General features: G+C 47.3%; 2 protein-coding genes across 2 annotated transcripts in view; one reads left to right on the top strand and one right to left on the bottom strand.

Moving 5' to 3' along the window:
- The window catches only part of CLCN6 (chloride voltage-gated channel 6), a 42,181-nt gene extending 33,108 nt beyond the window's left edge, over positions 1–9,073 (top strand). Inside the window, exon 23 of the mRNA XM_072884149.1 lies at positions 8,968–9,073. Coding sequence (XP_072740250.1) covers positions 8,968–9,039 — 72 coding nt within the window. The 3' untranslated portion in view covers positions 9,040–9,073. The remainder of the gene's footprint in view (positions 1–8,967) is intronic.
- NPPA (natriuretic peptide A) lies at positions 1,968–2,708 on the bottom strand. The gene is made up of 3 exons (XM_072883564.1): positions 2,598–2,708; positions 2,169–2,463; positions 1,968–1,993 (listed from the first exon to the last, which is right to left on the bottom strand). Exons 1-3 carry the CDS (start codon positions 2,706–2,708, stop codon positions 1,968–1,970), a joined length of 432 nt encoding a protein of 143 aa, XP_072739665.1.
- Positions 9,074–18,494: the final 9,421 nt, after the last annotated feature.

Here is an 18,494-nt window from a genome sequence, read left to right as displayed (position 1 = left end):
GGCCATTTGCCTAGCAAAACCCCTGTTGGGAGTCTTAACAGGGCAGCAGGTTCTTACAAAAAGCATACTGTGACTGCTTTTAGGGTTGGGAAATGGACATATTTCCCCAGCATCCCAGGGTATGGGATAGGAGGTGTGGGGACATGAAGCTCCATTAGAAAGCAGCACCAGTTTCCCAGAGCAGGCAGAGCACCAAGGGTGCTGCTGGCAGCCCCGTGTGTGGATCCCTGCGAGGAGGAGGGTGGTACATGGACAGAGCTCAGCTGAGGGTGACACGTCCCCAGCAGGATGATGAGATATCCTTGTTTTTCAGCCCTGTAAGGAGAAGAACTGTAACCCTAGGGGCTGGTGTCATGTGCGTTCCTTCTGCTGATAGATCTGTCCTAACTGGTGCCCCTACCTGCTGCCCATCCTTCCAGTGATGTCCATTCTCCTGTTGCCGTTTTGCAGCTGAAGAGTGCTAGACTGTGAGCTGATTGTTTTTATTGCCTTTGTAGTCCTGTTCTGCGTAAGAGGCTGGATTTGGATTCCTTTCACCTCCCAGTGACTAAACCCTTTGACAAGACTATGCTGTACCCTACCCAAGCTTCTCTTTCCCTGCCTTGCAATTCGGTTGGATTAAGACGGAAATTGAAGAGACGAGGCCATCAGTGCAGGAAACAAAAGGGAAATGTAATAATGTCCAGTGCAGGGCGTGCAGCACCAGGATCACAGGACAGGCCATACTGCAATTAAGATAGTTAAGTGACACCTCACTTTTTCCATGGGAGAGGAAACTTATTTTAATCCCGAACATGGATCGTCTCTCCCACTGACTGGGATATATTATCTCTGCGATGTGGCTGCCCCTTCCTTTGCTGGACTCTCCAGGCTCAACGCAGGCAGCACAGGCCCTGTCTCTCCCAGTTCCCTTAGAGGAGGGTGTTTGGCAATGCCTTGAGCCTTTCTGTCTGTCTGGGGCGCTCTGTACTTCACAGCCTTGGCCTGACAGGTCGGGGAGGGCTTTGCACAAAACCCGGGTAGAGGAGCGAGGGGGCTTCGCTGGAGCCGAGTGGCAGGAGCTTGGGGAAAAGTGCTCAGGAAAGCTGCGCTGGGCCGGGTGAGCGGGGCTTGGCTGCGCCCCGGGCCCGGCGGGGGGAGGCAGCCCTCCTCGGCAGGGGAGCCGCGGGGCCGAGCCCGGGGCAGGCGGGGGAGCCCGGGGCAGGCGGGGGAGCCCGGGGCAGGCGGGGGAGCCCGGGGCAGGCGGGGGAGCCCGGCGGGGCCGGCGCTCGGGGCGACTGGCGTCTGTCCCGGGTCCTGAAGGCCTCGCGGCCCTTCGCCCGCAGCGGCAGCCGTTCCGCAGCCGCTGCCAAATGTATTTTTAAAGCGATGTAGCCTTTCTGTCCTTACTGGCACCCCATGCCGGTCCGCCGTGCCAAACTTGGCGCTGATACCAGCGGCTTAGCCCGTGGGACAGGGGCGCGTGTAGGACACTACCTGGAATTAACCCCAAGCCCAGCGCCCACCTCCTGGGAGGATTCACAGCTAGCAGCGGTGAAGCCGTCGGGAAAGGCGTCCCAGCTCACTGCCACGGTCCCAGAGCTGGCACCGGTGCCTGACAGTGCTTCTCCAGTGGAGCACAGAGGGTCACTGGACTGGTCATTGTCCTGGAAGGATGCAACCACCGTCCTTCCTGCTGCTGCGACCCTCTGGCAAAGGCCTGTCCAGACTGGGTGGGATGCTCTGGCCAGGGCAGGGACCGAGCCCGTAGGGCAGAGGGAGAGGACCGCTCTGGAAGGGATTCCTGTATCTTCTGACCAAGTGCTACGCCGTGACCGAAAAAAACACTCACAAAGGCAATGCAGGCTTTGTACAAAAGTTTATTGCTCCGTACCCCACCCCCGCGGAGGCTCCGGGGCGAGCCTGGCTGTCTGGCTGCTGGACACCGGCCTGGAGGCTCGGGAAGCGCTTGGGAGCCGGTCCCGGCTTCAGCTTCTCCCTTTCCTCCAGAAACCTGGGAGAGAAGGGCAGAGAGCTGCTGGGGGAGCCGCTCCCGGGCTTTTAGCCGGGGACAGCGGCCGCTCTCAGCGGCTGCCCCGGCCGCCGCCGCTTTGGCGGGCGGGGGCGAGCTCCGGCCTCCCCCGCTCCCCTGCGCCGCGGGGAGCCGCGGGCCCTACCCCGGGACCTACGGGCTTTGTACTGGTTGCAGCCCAGCCCCGTCTGCGCGCCGATCCTCTCCATCCTCGTCCCAAAGCAGCCGGAGAAGTGCCTCCGTCTGTAGGAGGAGAGGAGGCTCCTCCACTGGCTCTGCGCCTCCGCCGGCTGGGGAGGGCTGGGCGCCGGGAGCGGGGCAGCCGGCGGGCCGCTCTCCGCCCCCGGGAGGTCCCACTCAGAGCCGCCGTCCTCAGCCCCGGCCACCGGCTCGTCTTCCAGGCCCGGTTCCCCTTCCTCCTCCCGGAGCTGCCCCAGCGCTTCCAGGAGGTCCTGGAGAGGGAAGGAGAGGGGAGGAGCGACGGCCGCGGCGGGGGGACGGGGAGCCCCGCTCCTGCCCGCTTCGTCCCGACGGGACGGGTGCGGGTGGCCGCCCCGGGAGCCCCGGCCCGCCCCGGACCCCGTACCTGCAGGGACCGCAGCTCCGCACCGTGCTCGCCGCCGGCCGGCTGCGCTCCTGCCCATGGCAGGGCAAGCAGCAGCAGCGAGGCCCCGCAGCACAGGGCCGAGAACTGCATCCTATCCTATCCTATCCTATCCTATCCTATCCTATCCTATCCTGTCCTATCCTAACCCAGCTCGGCACCGTGTCGCTGCTTTGCCCATGGATGCCTCTCCTTATATCCCCACTCTCTGCCCGGAGGGAGCTCAGCTGCCTCCTGCCAGATCCCCGCAGGAGCCCGAGTGCCGCACTCTGCCCCCCGGCTTCGATAAGGGAACTGGTTACAACTGGACCCACAAGTGACCCTCTAGGAGAGGGGGGTCCCCTGAGTGCAGCAAATCCTCCAGAGGGAGAGAACTGCCCCGAGTCATCTCCTCCCCTCCTGGCAGCACTCATTTTCCCAGTGATTTCCTCCCCCTCCACTCTCCATCACTGTTAGGTAGGAGTTGATGCAGTGAAAGGACCTTGCACTTTCTGCATGTTTGCTCTGCCTCACATCTGCAGGAGCTGTGAGCTGGCCCAAGCAGGGGGTTGATTTCCCCTCCAAGGAGATGAGGGATGGATCATTTCTCCACCATGGGGGAGAGAAGTGGGGGAAATCAGAAATTTTCCTCTGTCTGCAGCAGCTCCCAACAGCTTTTTCTTCTCTGTATACATATTTTCGTGCTATGTGAATAGACCACAGAATCACAGAATCGTATATGTTGGAAAAGGCCTTTAAGGTCATTGAGTCCAACGGTAAACCTAACACTACCAAGCCCACCACGACACCATGTCCCTAAGCACCTCATCCAAACGGCTTTTAAATACCTCCAGGGATGGCGACTCCACCACTTCCCTGGGCAGCCTGGTCCAATGCTGGACAACCCTTCCGGTGAAGTAAAATGTCCTAATATCCAGTCTAAACCTCCCCTGGCACAACTTGAGGCCATTTCCTCTCGTCCTATCACTTGTGACCTGGGAGAAGAGACCGACCCCCACCTCTCTACACCCTCCTTTCAGGTAGTTGTAGAGGGCGATGAGGTCTCCCCTCTTAGCTCCTTTTCTCCAGGCTGAACAACCCCAGGTCCCTCAGCCGCTCCCCATCAGCCTTGTGCTCCAGACCCTTCCCCAGCTCCGTTGCCCTTCTCTGGACACGCTCCAGCCCCTCAATGTCTCTCTTGGAGTGAGGGGCCCAACACTGAACACAGCAGTCGAGGTGCGGCCTCACCAGTGCCGAGTGCAGGGGCACGGTCACTGCCCTGCTCCTGCTGGCCACACTATTGCTGATACAAGCCAGGATGCCATTGGCTTTCTTGGCCACCTGGGCCAAGACCACATCCTGAGATCCAGACCACATCCTGAGACTTGGGTTTAGGAGATTTCTCTTCCTTGCAAGTTCATGTGATGATGGTCTTGCCTTCCTCTGGCATTGTTGGCAAACCCTTCCCTCTATAGCTAAGAGGCACTAACCTTTTAGTGGCCTAAGTCTGCCTTGAGCAATGGTATAGCTGACCACTTTGCTATAAATGTTACCTGCTCTCCAGCCATGCCTTGGCTGCAGCAGTGAATCAGTCACCACCCTCTCCTCATATCCCACCATCTTTCCCATAAATAATGGTGTGTTCTGTCCCCCACAGCTTGGGTTGGAGTGAGAAATTCCTGTGGAACAGATGTTCTTTCCAGAAAGCCCAGGGGCCTTGCCCAAAGAAAGAGATTTTGTCGATCTTTGGATTTAGGCTCCCCAGATAAAAGTGTCTGAATTACCAATTTGGTGACTGTAACAGGCAGCCTGTTTGTATGAAACTTCCTCTTAGTTTGCCTCAGAGCTTTACAGTAGTTTCTTACTAACTTTCAGTAAAACTCTCGGCATCTCTCCTGTGTGAGTGGCAAATTTCAAATATAATTGAGTACAATTTCCATTGGTCCCAGGGTGCAAATCAAGATGACCCTGTTAGATCCTTACTGAATGAAAGGCAGAACCCATGATATCCAGTGGGTAGAGCAGCAGACAGGGTCCTTTCAATCACCATCTGGGTAATATTAAAGCAATTACACCAAGTCTCTGCCTTCTGCCCTCCTCATTTGCTTAGCCAGTACACTCATAAATCTCTCTGATTTCACTTGATATGCAGGGATTTCTGCCTTTATTTCAGAGACTGTCCTAGAGCTCAGCAAAGCCAAAGAAAGCCTTTTCTCTGAGTTCAGAGGGTTTTGAACCAAGCTGTTGTGGACTTACTTACTGCTGGGTGCTGTATGAACAAGCAACAACATACATTATGTTTTTACATCTCCTTCCCCCATTTTCTTGTCCTTCTGTTCCACAAATCTATCTACAGCTGACATAATTTATCTTAGATTGGAAGCAAACTAGCAATATCAGCTGGTGTGGGACAATGATCTCTGCATCCAGCAGTCTTAACAGTTGGCAAGTGGTTTTGTTTAAAGCATCACAGCAACGAAGAATCTGGCAGAGAAATGAGGTGTGTGTTTTGAAGGTATGGTACATGAATGAAGGAAGCTGATGTCAGGTGGGAGTGTTATGTTAATACAGAGTAAGAGCAGATAGCTAGGGTGAGGATGAGCATCATCCTCGATTTTCTGTGTAGTAAAGAGAGACAGGAGTGGAAAGGGATAAAGCAGGGAGAGTGTATAGGATCTGTGTGATGACCAAGGGAAATAAATACAACTTTGTCGTCTAATAATGAGCTAGGCAGACTTGAGTCTTGGATGAGACCAAATCTTAATTGCTGCCTAACATCACTTACAAACAGCTGCCCCAAAAGCAGACACATTTGAGAAAGATATCTGTATGTTTCTTTCTGAGCAGGAGTAATTTTATTGCAGGCTTTTCTCCTCGGCAACTTCTGTAATCCTAGTCTGTAAATTCATGCACTGCTGCTTAGTGGAGATGGAAATGACACAGCTAGAGATGAGCTTCCCCCATCTGACTGGCATGCTAATTTCAAAGGTTAGCTTTGATTATTTAAATGCTAATAGAACTCAGCAAATTACCTAAAGTACAAACACACCTGGCTTCAGTCCTAGGGATCTAATTATGGAGCCTTTTATGTGAAATAAATTGTTCTTGCTTTCTGAAGAGTGGCTTTTAAAAATGTTCACACAAAATGCCAGGTGATGGGATGACACATTACCAGCTCAGCCTCTGAGGAATTGGAGCTCTTATCTGTTTCTTATTCATCTTCTGTAGGATTCTGTTTGCAAGTGCTCACAGCTCAGTCTTCAACCTCCTCTGACCTGTTATTTTATCTGCAAATAATTTCAATGACCCACAGTTTATGTTAGTGTAGCTGAGTTTGGAAACAGGCTGAGGATGTTCAGGAAACAAACTCCAGTACCACTTACCCTTCATTGGATTTTCAGTGTATTCAGCGTTGAAATTTCAACATCAGGAAGCTTTTATGCCTATGAGAATGCACCTGCTCCTAGGGTTACTGAGAGCTGGGAGCAAGCTAGCAGACCCAGGTTTATTAGGAAGGAGGTTGTAACCTTCCCATTAGCACCAACTGTCACAAGATACTAGCTCTTCATTGTTTGACACCATAATGTCCGTGTGCTGTGTGGATTAACCTTTCCACCATATGGGTTGCACCTGGGCCAGCCCTAGGGCTAGCATACCTGAAGAGAGACTCTATTTAAGAAAGCTGGATGCTGCCTGTTAGGTTCCCACAAGTAAGCACGTCTGCTTCTTCTTAACACATGTAAGTTGTTGTGTACTGGGGGGAAAAGAAGTGAAAATCTCTTCCTGATTGTATGAAGGTGTGTTAAGTTAGAATGATGAATCTGAAATCTCTTTGCTCATGTTTGTGCAGGGTGGATGTCTTTGTGTGATGGAAGCTACAGCATGGGAGAGTGTTATCTGTATGGCCCAACAAGACTCCAGATCTCCAGGAGAATTTGCCCATGAATTACTGTGCAGTCTATGGGGCTCCACCTAGAAAAGCTGTTCACGCTGATTAGACCACAGTATTAGTTTTAAGACATGCATAGCCTGTCTATTGATATGTGAATTATGCTGGAAACTGATTTACTCTTTCATCTTCCATTCCCCACTTTAATTCTTCATCTGACTGGTGAAATGCTTCATTTTCTTGTTTTGCTTAGGAAAGGCAACACAGAGTATAATAAATTAATTATATGGACTATTCCATTGTTCAAGAGCTTGTACTCAGGGGTGCCTATGTAAGTGATGAGACCATTCCTTGCCAGCGAGTGTCTGTTTAGGGCATTTTCACCGTTGCTGCTGCTTTGTTATCAAAGTCAACTTAAACAGAGTAAGTAGCAAACAGCATAAGACCTAACAAAAACTGTTAACTATAGAAGCCTTCAGGATATGTCGTTGAATTTTCTGCTAAGGATTTGTGTTGATAGCCTTGTAACTACTGGTCTGAGGAGAGAAAGATTCTGGAGGATGGAATAGCCATAGATGGGTAGAATTAATGGTAATTTCTAAATGTGCAAGAGATATTGGAAGGGTGAAACGTTGCCAGAAAATAGAGAGAGAAGCTGTTGGTAGCTTGTGCAAGGGGAGGGTATCTCCATTAACAAATAATTCTGTGCTTTCTGGTCTCTGATAGTCAGCTCTTAAGTCTTGAAACAAATGTTTATGAGCTTGCTGTACTGATGTCCTTCCTAGAGCAAGTCTGTGCTTTCAGGGTGGAAGCTATATATTGAAAATAGCATGAGAGAAGAACAAAGCTTTCTTTCTCTAGTTTGACTCTGAATAGATCTCCAATGGGTTCTGGATTGCCTTCATTCTGTGGGAATTGTGGTTAGAAGGAGCAGAACCAAATCACAGAGCTTAAGTGATTGAGGCAGGCCCAGAAACTAGACCTCTAGCTGCTCTGTGCAAACAGGCTTTCTTAATGAGAGCTGAAATGGCAGAGATTCAGAGCACATGCAGCTAGAGGGTTGCTGATGAACTTGCCTTGCATAGCTGTTTGTGCTCCATGTTGCAGTTGATATCCAGGGGTCCTGTTAGGAATAGGCTTATTACCAGAATATTTTCTTCCAGGAGCATCTGTCTTGTGGGCAAGAAAATGGGAGGAGTACAACTGTGTAGCCCATCTGTCCACTCCAAGCAAAAGGCTGGAAGTCAACAGCTGTGCCTTCATTTGTGACCGTCAGTGTAGACATTTGTGTGAGCAGCCTTACTGATTTCCATGGAGTTGCTTGCAGAGTTTAGCTCTCATCAACATCAGGATGGCACAGTCATGATCTTGGCAAACTGGCCTTCATAGAGAATTCCTTTGGATCAGGATGTTTGCCAAGTAGCTGTTCTCTGATTTGTTCATAGTTAGATTCAGTGGATACTTGGTTTGCTTAAAAAATAGAATTGGTCAGATACTTTTTTGTATAATCTTGACCTCACTTTTTTGTTAGAAAAATGCTTTGCAATATCTGGATCTGCCTATGGAAGAGTAGGCTGCCCTTGAACTTTCTTCAGAGAAGGGTAGCTTTTTTTTTTGGACAAGATGAGATATACTAGTAAGAAACAATTGGTTTTCTTTTCATAAAAGTGCAATTCTCATTCCTCTGTTGGTGGCAGATCCAAATGCAGAGTAACAGCTTTCTACTGATGTCAACTAAGACAGCTGCCTTTTTAGTTCAAATTGTGGTGGGGAAAGACTTGGGGCTTTGTGTCCTGGTTTGTGATGACTGTCTTGTGAAGATGGCTATGTCAGTCTTGTTCCCATCATACTTATGTTTAGATAGTAATATCTTCACTTCAGAAAGGTTCTTCTGGTAAAAAGAAGGGCTTGTTTGATTGTGTCTTTTTTTTTTTCCTTTCTTTAAGAGCAGCTAAAAAGTCCTTTTTACCAGAAAGCAGCCCTCTGAAATGCTTCTGAATTCTAGTGGATTGTGTCTAACTGTGAACTGGGGCACTGTTTCCATTTCAGGAATGATACATGAAAGAATCACAGCAAAGGCTTGAAGCAAATTCACCAAATTATGGAAAACAGTTTACTATCTGTGACATAATGAGACTTGTTTATTTATACATTTAGTACACAAACAGTACAAATGTTTTTTGTAATTAAATTTCAGATAGATGTTCACAAATTATTACTCTAATACAAATAGGCAGTATAGCAATGGTATATTCTATTGGCCGGGTAATTCAGGGGACAGGTGGGATGCAATTTGCTCAGTACATCATGTAGCAGGTGGATTGGTGGAGCCAATGTGAACAAGGGCTGAATATGTCACTGAAAGGCAACAAGTCCTTTGAAACCTCAAAGTCAGTCCTGTCAAGAAAGCAGAGGAATAAGTAAAAGAAAGAGAAGTGGACAGGATTTCACACATGGAAATTAACTGATTTCTTACTGTTCTAGGGCCAGGTTCAGCTCCACTGTTCTGCTCAGAGTTTATTTGGATTGACACAAGCATCCCTGGGGAGCTGGTGAAAACCTCTCTGATCTGGCTTCTGTGACAAGATGAAATGTATACAGCTGACTTGGAGAAAGGAGTGAAAGCAGGTAAAGCAGAGATGTGGCATTCACAGGTTTTAAGTATACATCTGATGACAGCGAATTCTGAGGAGGGTAAAATTAGTAAACTGGGTTTGCGATGGGAGGGTAAGAGTTACTTTAAGGCACCATTTCCTTAAATTTGAATTAAATCTGCTCTTCTGCATATTTATGCAAATTATACATGAACACCCAGACCACCTGCCTCTGGCTTTCTCTTACCATAGTAAGCAGTTAGCATCCCAGTCCACTCAGTGACCCAATTCTGTCCAGCTTGACACCAAAACAGCCCCTGGAGAGGCCCTTTTTGCTTCTGCCTTGGTATCTACGGGGTAAACTTAAGAGGTCGCTGAAGAACCTCTGGACAGCACTGTCACCTGTGGACATGCTCTCAGGCTGGTCCCTGGTGTTTTGGATCCACTGGAATTCAGCATCTTGCTGATCAAAGGCACCTGTTGGGATCGTGTCGTCTTGCTCACGGTCCCCCTTTTCTGAGACCAGGGGATGCTCCAGCTCCTCATCTAACAGTTTGGACAGACTCTGAAAAAAGGGAAGGGTTGATGGTGGAGAGGGAGGAGAGGAGAAAAAGGAGGGGTTCTGGGAAGTCTGTCATTATTTTCATATAAGCCATGCTCAGTGCTAAGTTTAGAGAAACTTATTTTGAACGTTTATCAAAAGATGAAAGTACTGAAGTGATTCCTGAAGCTGATGATGGCCATCTTGAGTTTCTTCTGGCTCACCAAGCTGCTCTGAGCTAACACTTCATCCTCTCTCAAAATGCACTAAGGCTTTATGCCATTACCATATTCTACAGTTCTGAGCTGACAAACTGCCAGTTAAGTCTTTCCTGGAGCTGGGGATCTGGGGTATGGGATAAACTGTGAAAGATGATGAAAGAGGCTTGGTCAAGAGTGAATAAGGAACAAGAAAAAATGGTTAATACCTTGGAATAATAAGAGAAGCAATGCAATGACAGGAGACGTGCTGAAATTGGTGCTAGAAGGATTATATATTTCTTTACAGATTGGGAAGTTACTTCATATTTGGGAATACCAGATCCCTAGTCAGGTAGCTGAAATGTGTTTTCCTAATGACTTGGAATTCCTGCACACACAAATACCCGCATGCACGCACTTTCTCTTTTTCTCATGTTCTACCTCTGGAACTCGCAAGCAGGGTCTGCATTACTGTCCGACTGAGCTGAGGAGGAGATCATGCAGGTACAACCCATTAATTCCTTTTTCAGCTTAAACTAAGGTCTTCAGGGAGGAGCATGCAGATAACTGCTCTAGGGCTTTAGATTGGAGTCATTCCAGAAAAATTCCTTTTACTCCAAAAGTTTATTGCTTCACTCAGTCACAGAATGACCCTAAATCTGCAATCTCCAAATTGACCCCACAGGAAAAAATATTTTCCTTTCAATTGCCTCATGGATCAGAAATTTAAATGCAGTAATGGATTACTTTAGTTTCCCTCCATTTAATAACTCTGTGTCTGCCCACCTCAGGGTTCCTGCTGTCATGATCTCTTTGAATGTCTCCTACTGCTTTAGCTGGGGTTGGAAGAAAGGGAGCTAATCTGAAGCGTCTAAGTCCTAGAGAAGCAATAGCTTCTTTCAGTTCTATTGAGCAGCCAGTCACTTACCTGTAAGCTGGAAATGGGCCTGGCCCTTGCCTGGTTTTGACTGACAATAAGCAGCAGAAGGAATCCAGGGAAAAAAAGAAGTTTCAGGTTCATCTTCATGTTGTGGTGTCTCTGGTTCCTCCTCCCCTTGAGTCTCTCCAGTTCAGTGTTGCTCTGTGTCTCCAGCTAGCAGCCTTTATATCTTCCTCCAACCCCTCCCAAGGCTACCTTTTGAGTTCCTGCCAGTGCAAGGATTGGTTTGAGGTTCCGATCTGTTTTCATTCTCCTAGGAGGAGGAGGGAGGAAATAGTTCTCTTTTCTGACGGCGAAGAAAAGGAGCATTTTACACTTAGGCAATGCAGCATCATTCTGTTGCTGTGAATCTGAAGGTCTCTGCAGCCTGCTGTCTTGATGCAACTTACGTATGTCAGTTTGCTAGCTCATTGTTCCTTGGGTTGACTGCTAAACCTTTCCTTTCCATTCAGAGAAAAATAATTGAGAGAGAAGTATAAAGTGAGACAGTAAGCAAATTGTATCCACTACACATTCACCTGGCTCCTTTGTCACCATGAAGCACCAAATCAGAGGGACGGGAGTCTCATAAAACATGCTATGTAAGAACTAAGTGTTATTACCTAAAATAATAATATGGCGTTAGTAACCTATGAGACAAAAGACTGTGATTTGGAGAAGAAGGGAAATCCAAGTCCTAAAAATATGACAAGTAAGTTGTGTTAGTTACTGGCCCAAGTGACAGGGAGTGTGGCTGAAACCAGGCTGACATGCACAGAAAGCTTCTACATGGCTTAAGTTGAGGAAGAAATTCCTCTTTTCCCCCAGATCCAGCTTAAAACATTTCTTCTATGTGTTCTTTCTCAGTTTATCATACACAATTTGTATTAAATCTGAAATTAGTCTGAAAGGAAGCACAGCTCCAACATCTTTCTTACTACATGTACAGTTACAGGGACATTAAAAAGCTGCAGGATCACAATGTGTGTTTGAGTTTTTTCGTTGTGGGGTTTTTTTGTGGTTGTGTGTTTTGTTTTGGGTTTTTTAATGAATTGAAGCACCAGCTTCAAACAAAATGAAATCTGTGAAATGTTAGGGGGAGCAGAAGAAACTGAATCAGTTCTTAGCCAGGGTCAGGAGGGTATTTAAATCATTGCTGTTGGCCAGACCTCCCTCTACTGTAAAAGCATCTGGGAGTTGTGTGGGTGCCCTGATGAAGATGTATATAGATAACTGATTCTCCACCTCCCCCATCTGTTCTTATGAGTTTTTTACTAGGTTCCATACCCAAAAATGACCCTTTTTCTGTTTTGGGGGCAGTGTGGAAGAGCAGCAATAAAATCTGTTGTGTGATTCATAGGGGCTTGAAAGTTGGCCCCACTGAAAAATGGAAATGTTCTTGAGTATGCAATAATACATCTTGATCTTTCACTGCATTTTTGCACACGTGATGCAGAAAGTTAAAGGCCATTAAGCTGGATCTGTACGGAGGAAATGGAAATGAAGGACCATCTGGCAGTTTTCATCTCATCTTTGAGGTTAAGAGTCTTGTTGGTACTGAAAGCTTGGGAAAAAAAAAAAATCTGTGCCAGCGGGTTTAACGTTTTCAGCGTTTTTTCATCTGCAGATCAGTTTCGGACATAGTTGTTATATGTCTCTAGAAATGGGTACTCTAAAGAGACAGCTTATAAACATCCCTCTGACAGAAAGAGAGGTCTGGTATTATTACATTGGGATTATTTTGTTGTTGATGTTGATTAAAACCACATTTGATCTGTATCTTATTAGAAAATGAAATCATTTCAGAGGTTTGAGGTGCGTACTTTGCAGCATAACAAGACAGTAAGAGAAGGTCAGGGCATTTTCAGTCTTGCCTCTTCTCCTCTGAAAAATCCTAGGGTTGTTTTGTTGGTTTGATTGGCTTGTCACAAGTCTGCATATAGGTGGATAATAAATCTTCTCGACCTCAAGATCTCTGAACTTGTTTTGGGGGACTTCTGAATTGTCTCTCTGGTAACTGTTGGAAATATATACACTAGCACAGTCCTCATCTATGATTATGTTGGTAAAATCAGAATAGTAAAGGTTGGAAAGGACTTCCGGAGGCCGGTGGTATAATCTCGTGCTAAAAGCAGAGCCAACTTAGATCAAATTGCTCAGTGCCTTGTCAAGTTGAGTTTTGAAAATCTTCAAGAAACAATGATTTCCTAATATCTAGTTGGAATTTTCCTTGTTGCAACTTGTGTCATTGCCTTTCATCCTAATGCATTGCAGCTGGATGCTGTCCATAAGCAGAACAAAAGGATGTTCCATCTCCCAAAACAATGACACTCAATGTGAGTGCATTTCAGAGTGCTGCATAACCTAGACAATGAGGACAGCTTCAGTCCGTCTAGTCAACAGCTGGGTTCAAATCAGATTTAGTGCAGTGGAAAGAACTAGTTAGAAACAGAAAGCCATCCAGCAAAAGTCTCTGCTTTCCATTCTGGATCTTCTCAGGGCTCAGAGTAGCATCAAAACTCTGTGTCTATTCAGAGCAATTTCTGTTTGCAGCAATTTCAAAAACTGCCATTGGGGTGGTGCAATTAAGATAGAGACTTCAACAACAAACTTCAGTCTATAAGAAGGGAGGAACCCCTGAGGACAGTAGAAAATATTTGGGAGACAGGAAATGGCTTCGTGCCCATTTCTGAAGTGATTTGAGTGTTGCTTTGTATGGCAAATCCTCTACAGGGTGGAAGGAAGTATCAAGAAGAAGGCAGGTTGGCGTGTGTTGCTCATCTCCAACAGTAAATTGTTTCCTAGCTTACTGAGATATTTGTCCTGTACCAGCAGAGATCTTATTTCTTATTAAAAGAGTAGGGTTAGGGCATACTATTCCTCTGGGGATACATCTGCCTCATCTCACAGCAGCCTGTAGAGGAAGTCGAGCTCCGAAGTTGATAGCACGTGGCATGCTTAGATAGGTACCATTAGAGCACTGCTGCAGTAACTCATTAGCCTCCTCCTTCCTAGCTCAGTGACCCCTTTCAGCCTCCCTCTCCTTCCCAATTGCTCAGGCCAGCATCTCCTGGCTCACTGCAGCTGGCTGAAAGGGCAGTGACGTGTTTGTAGCGCTTTTGTCAAAGTAGGATCGCCAAGTCCTTGATGGAAGTTGGCACCAGGGGCCCCTCGTTATGAGACATTAACATTTAGCTGTGGTATCCAAGCATTTGCCTGGTTGTCCCCCTCCCTTGCCCTCTCCCGAGTGGTCTAGCGGCTGAGCTGAGGTAGGGTTCAGTGCACAGCATCATCATGAGCCCAGGCTTGGCTGCTCATTACCCAGCTGCAGGTGCTCCGCTTGCTCTTCTGGCACTTCATTGCCTTTACCTTAGGTTATGTGCTGACAGCAAGGCCCTGTTGCAGGAGGGGGCACAGGGGGATCTGCAGCAGCAGTTCTTCCTACAGAAAAGGGACTTGGCACAGAGACCGTTGAGCTCACTTACCTGGTGTAAAGCTGGCATGTATCCACTGGATCTGCACCAGCACAATCCAGAGGAGAATTTGGTCCCTACCTCAGGGATAGCTCGGACTGTGTACTGGGAGGAACTCTGATCTCCTAGTGTCTGTGATAGCCCATCTGTGGGGAAGAAAACAAACCTTCACTATCAGGTGACTCAGGAGGAGTTTCTCTTGGGGGCTGGTCATCCCACAGTGGCCCACTCCACACGTTTCCTCCCTCCTCTTCCTGTCCAACAGCACTTTCTGTGGGACCATAAAGGCCAGTAAGAGGATAGATTCCGTGCTGTCACCACTCTTCTCTGGAGTCCCAAGAATGCATTTTGCCTTTGCCTGATCTGTTCTGCTCTCACTAATGGTCACTGATCTCTTTGATAGGGGTGAAGAGGGGATATTTTCCTCTGTAGCCCTTTGGGACAAGAAGGGGCCTCGGCCACCTGAGGACAAGGAGGGCAGCAGGCTGACATTTAGTAACAGGTCGTAGGTGCATCTGGAGCATTGGATTTTGATGGAAAAATTTTAATATTAGGTTTGTCAGGCACATTTATCACATTCTGCTGATGTTAATGAAGCCCAGCAGGGAAGCAGCAGTGAGGGAGGGGATGAAATAGCTGGAGATTGCGCTCAGTGCTAGTCAAATGGCTGTCTCGGTATGCTCTGTGGCTTGCTGCTGCTTGCTGGGAGAGGAGTTGGGCCCAATTCTGATCTCTGCTGCAGCAGGGGTGGAAACAAAGAAGCCACATGGGACTTCTGTATCTGGCCTGTAGCATCCAAGATCAGTCTGACTTCTCTCATTATCCCCCAGTGCTGGCACTTGGATGGCATTAGGGAGAGAAGTGCAACATCCAGTGACTCATTGGTGGGTGTTCCTGGCTCCCTTTCAATGATTCATCTCCCAAAAGAGCTTTTTCTTTATGCACGAGGGCATTTTTAGGTTCAGTGGTCCTGCTGTGTGGTTTGATGCTAAAGATCCCTGACTTTGCTCTGTGCTAGTCTTGCTGATATTTATAACAATTTTGCTGTAAATTCTTTTGACATCTAGAGGCAAGCTGCTTTTCCCAAGGTACTTTAAGTACACAGAGTCCCACTGCCTGTGGTTCAGCACTCTTCAGCAAATGGTATTCTCAGCTCTCAAAGGAAAAAGTGGAGAGGGAATGGCTCAAGTTATAGATGTAAATAATAGTTGTAGAGCAGTGTAAAGCAGATGAAATGTGAAAACTGCTGGAGAGCTGGTATGAAAAACACAGATGGCTTTTACAGGCTATAGTACTGGAGGAGATTCTGAGATTAATCATGGCAGGATGATGGGAAGAAAGCAGGGGTTTTGTATTAGACAAATGTGAGAAGCAAGTGGGGAATGAAGGCTACGCAAACATTGTAGGATCAGCTGAAACAAAATCGAGGATTTCTGGAGACCCTAGTAAAATGGATCCTGAAACAAATAGGAAACAAGCTGAGGTGTTTGGAGCAATGGCTCAAGACTTCTGGTTGGTGCCTGGTGAGAGGCAGACACTTAAAGAAGTACTCATGTTCCATAAACCCTCACCTGAAACTATATTTTTGTCTAAGCTTCATCTCTAGCAAGATGAACAGCATCTTGCTGCTCAGTTGTTTTGGAAAGGTGGGAATGTCTACGCAGGCAGGTTGTAGGTATTCACACTGCAACTGAAAACATGGATAAGCTGTGCATGGTTTTAAACCACATAGATCTTTTTAATCCTGCAGCAGCCGGTCTTGCTTCCGCCCAGTCTCTAAGTTGGTCCTCAGAAATTCTTAGGCTGATCTTGCACTAAACTGTTCAGAATCAAGAGTCTTTCATTCTCTGTGTTGTATTAGATACCTTTGGTACTTGAACTGAGGTCTAGTTGGTCTACATATTAGTGCCTTACTACAGAAAGATTGGACTTTCAGTGGGAGCTAGGTCAGGCCTCAGTTCGTAAAATTGTTTGTATAGCGAAGCATACAGCTAATTAGCAGCTGAAAGCAGAAAGGCTGCTACGTTAGTCTGCGGTTCATAACCTCTGACAGGAGGAAGCAAGAGAACCCTTCCTGGGCAGCATGGCGATTACATATCCCCGGTTGTTTTGAGCTGAGAGCGATTCCCCCAGCAAAACTAGAAGGTCATTCCTGTGAGATCCCACCTAGCTTCTTTACTTCGGTTGGCTGCCTTTGTCGTTAATGAGGTGTGTGGTGACCTCTTCTGGTAAGTAGAGAATATGCCTCCAAGTTCGGTTAGAACAAGTTCTGGTTAAAAAAAAGAAAACAGATCAGACACTGAGAGGTTTTGATAAAATGACCACTTCAATCTTTGATTCAAGAACGTGGTACATACCGTCCGAGAAGGGGCTGAGTGGCTCTCTTGCAGGCTTTAGACTCTAGTAGCCATGTAAGAATGTGTGAGTGGTTACGTCTTGGGAAGACACATGGTGTGTGTGTGATATATGAATGCATGTGCATGATATTTAAAAGTTTGTGTGTACGGCAGAGTGTCAGATGTTCTGGTGGGTGGCTAAGTTTAGATCCACCACTAGATGTGTTGATCTGGACTCTTATAATGGATTTTGCAGAATGTAAGTTTCTGTGAGAAGAGATGGGAGCGGGGAGGACATTTCTTAAGCATTTTGCCTGGAGTAACATTGGCCAGGTTTTTCTTTGCAACCTAGCACATCCTGGAATAGCTTGGAGCAGTGTCAATAGTGCCCATTGATCTAGAAGGTTTGCTAGCCAAGAAGCCAAATAAAGGGGCAAGAGGTCACACTATCCCATTGTGCTATTTATTGCTGCATGCCATTTGTCAGTATAGAGTGTGCAGAAGGAGAGGCCATTTCTAGAAATGGCTAAACAGCTACAGGAATGAAATGGCACCTGTCCTAGAAGTTGCTGTGGTTGTTTACTTCCCCTCTCCCTCCCCTAACGGATTGGTGATGAACCTAAGAATAACTTGACTAACTAAAAATGTAGCCATTACATAAAGCCTGTCCTCCACTAAACATTCTGTAGATTTTCTTCAGCCTGTGAGAGAGTGGTGCTGTGCATAACCTCAATTTTTTATTCCCAGAGCAGGATCCCAATTGTCCATTAGTTTTGACGTCTCAGACCTGTGGACTTTCCTTGACTAGAGAGTTGTGTAGGTAGGTCCCTGCTTTTTGAGAACAGGGAGGTAAACTGTCTCGATTTTTGTTTGCCAGAGAATTCACTTGTGTACTACTCTTCCTCCTGCTTATGTTGACAGTCCTCTTCATTGATGCTTCTCATCAATTCAGGCACAATTGGATACTTGCATGTGCCCACGCTTGCTCACTGGGATTAGAAGGTAATCCTTCTTGTCACAGTGTGGCAAGCAGTTGGTTGTGCCAGGGAGACCATCCTGGAAGTCTGCAGTGGATGCACATTAGGCTACGTGTGAGCAGAAAGACCTCGGGTGGGTGAGCCACAGTGGGAGGAATGCAGCCTCATCCAGGGCTTAGCTAAGCTGCTCTTTCTTAGTAACTCAGTGTAGCTATGGTGACTCTTATCACCCACTGTTCTCGATTTGACAACCCTCCTTTGTTTTCCCAGAAAATACTCACTGTGTTCGCCAAGCTTCTGGAAATAGCTACATCCTTTTGTGGTGGAGGATGGCATGGCCATGGGCCAGAGGGGCAGGATATTTTAGCTGTTGCTTGTCAGCACAGCGAGATGAGCGAGTAGCGTTTCAAAAACTAACACTTCTAAAGCTACGATAAGGTGCTCAGGCTACAGGGCTGGAGCCTGTGTTCATGCTTGAGATAAACTCCACTGTCAGCGCCACATTCACACCTCCCCTGTCACATTAGGCACCCCATGGTCCTGCCTTTCCCACTAGTCACTTGCTACGAAGCCTCAGCACAGGGGTATCAGGCCCTGTGCCTTCATCTACAGAGTCCCCAGGGGCTGCATTGCTCCATGTGCCCTTGTGGTGACATTGATGTGACTAGAAGAAATACCGTGGGTTGGAATAGATTTGTCACCGAGGCTTGTCACCCTGAACTTTGGACTCAGCCACTTCCCCTTGGGATGCACTGTTTAGCCATTGCTGTCTGGACAAAAGAGAAATGGGCGGACTAGCTATATGCCAGGGCTTGTGGTGTAAGTTAGGGGATGTACAGTAGCGGGGCTGCTTCCTCTTGTGAATGCAAATGCCAAATGCATTGTCTGAAATGACAGAGATTGGGGGAAGGCAGTTAAATCTGCCTGTGGATGCTGAGGGAAGCAATGATTTCACTCCAAGTTACTTACAG

Source organism: Ciconia boyciana, chromosome 19, assembly GCF_034638445.1.
Source record: "Ciconia boyciana chromosome 19, ASM3463844v1, whole genome shotgun sequence".
NCBI classification, from domain to species: Eukaryota; Metazoa; Chordata; class Aves; order Ciconiiformes; family Ciconiidae; genus Ciconia; species Ciconia boyciana.
The sequence above is the reverse complement of the archived record's forward strand: the minus strand, read 5'-3'. Positions and strand labels throughout refer to the sequence as shown.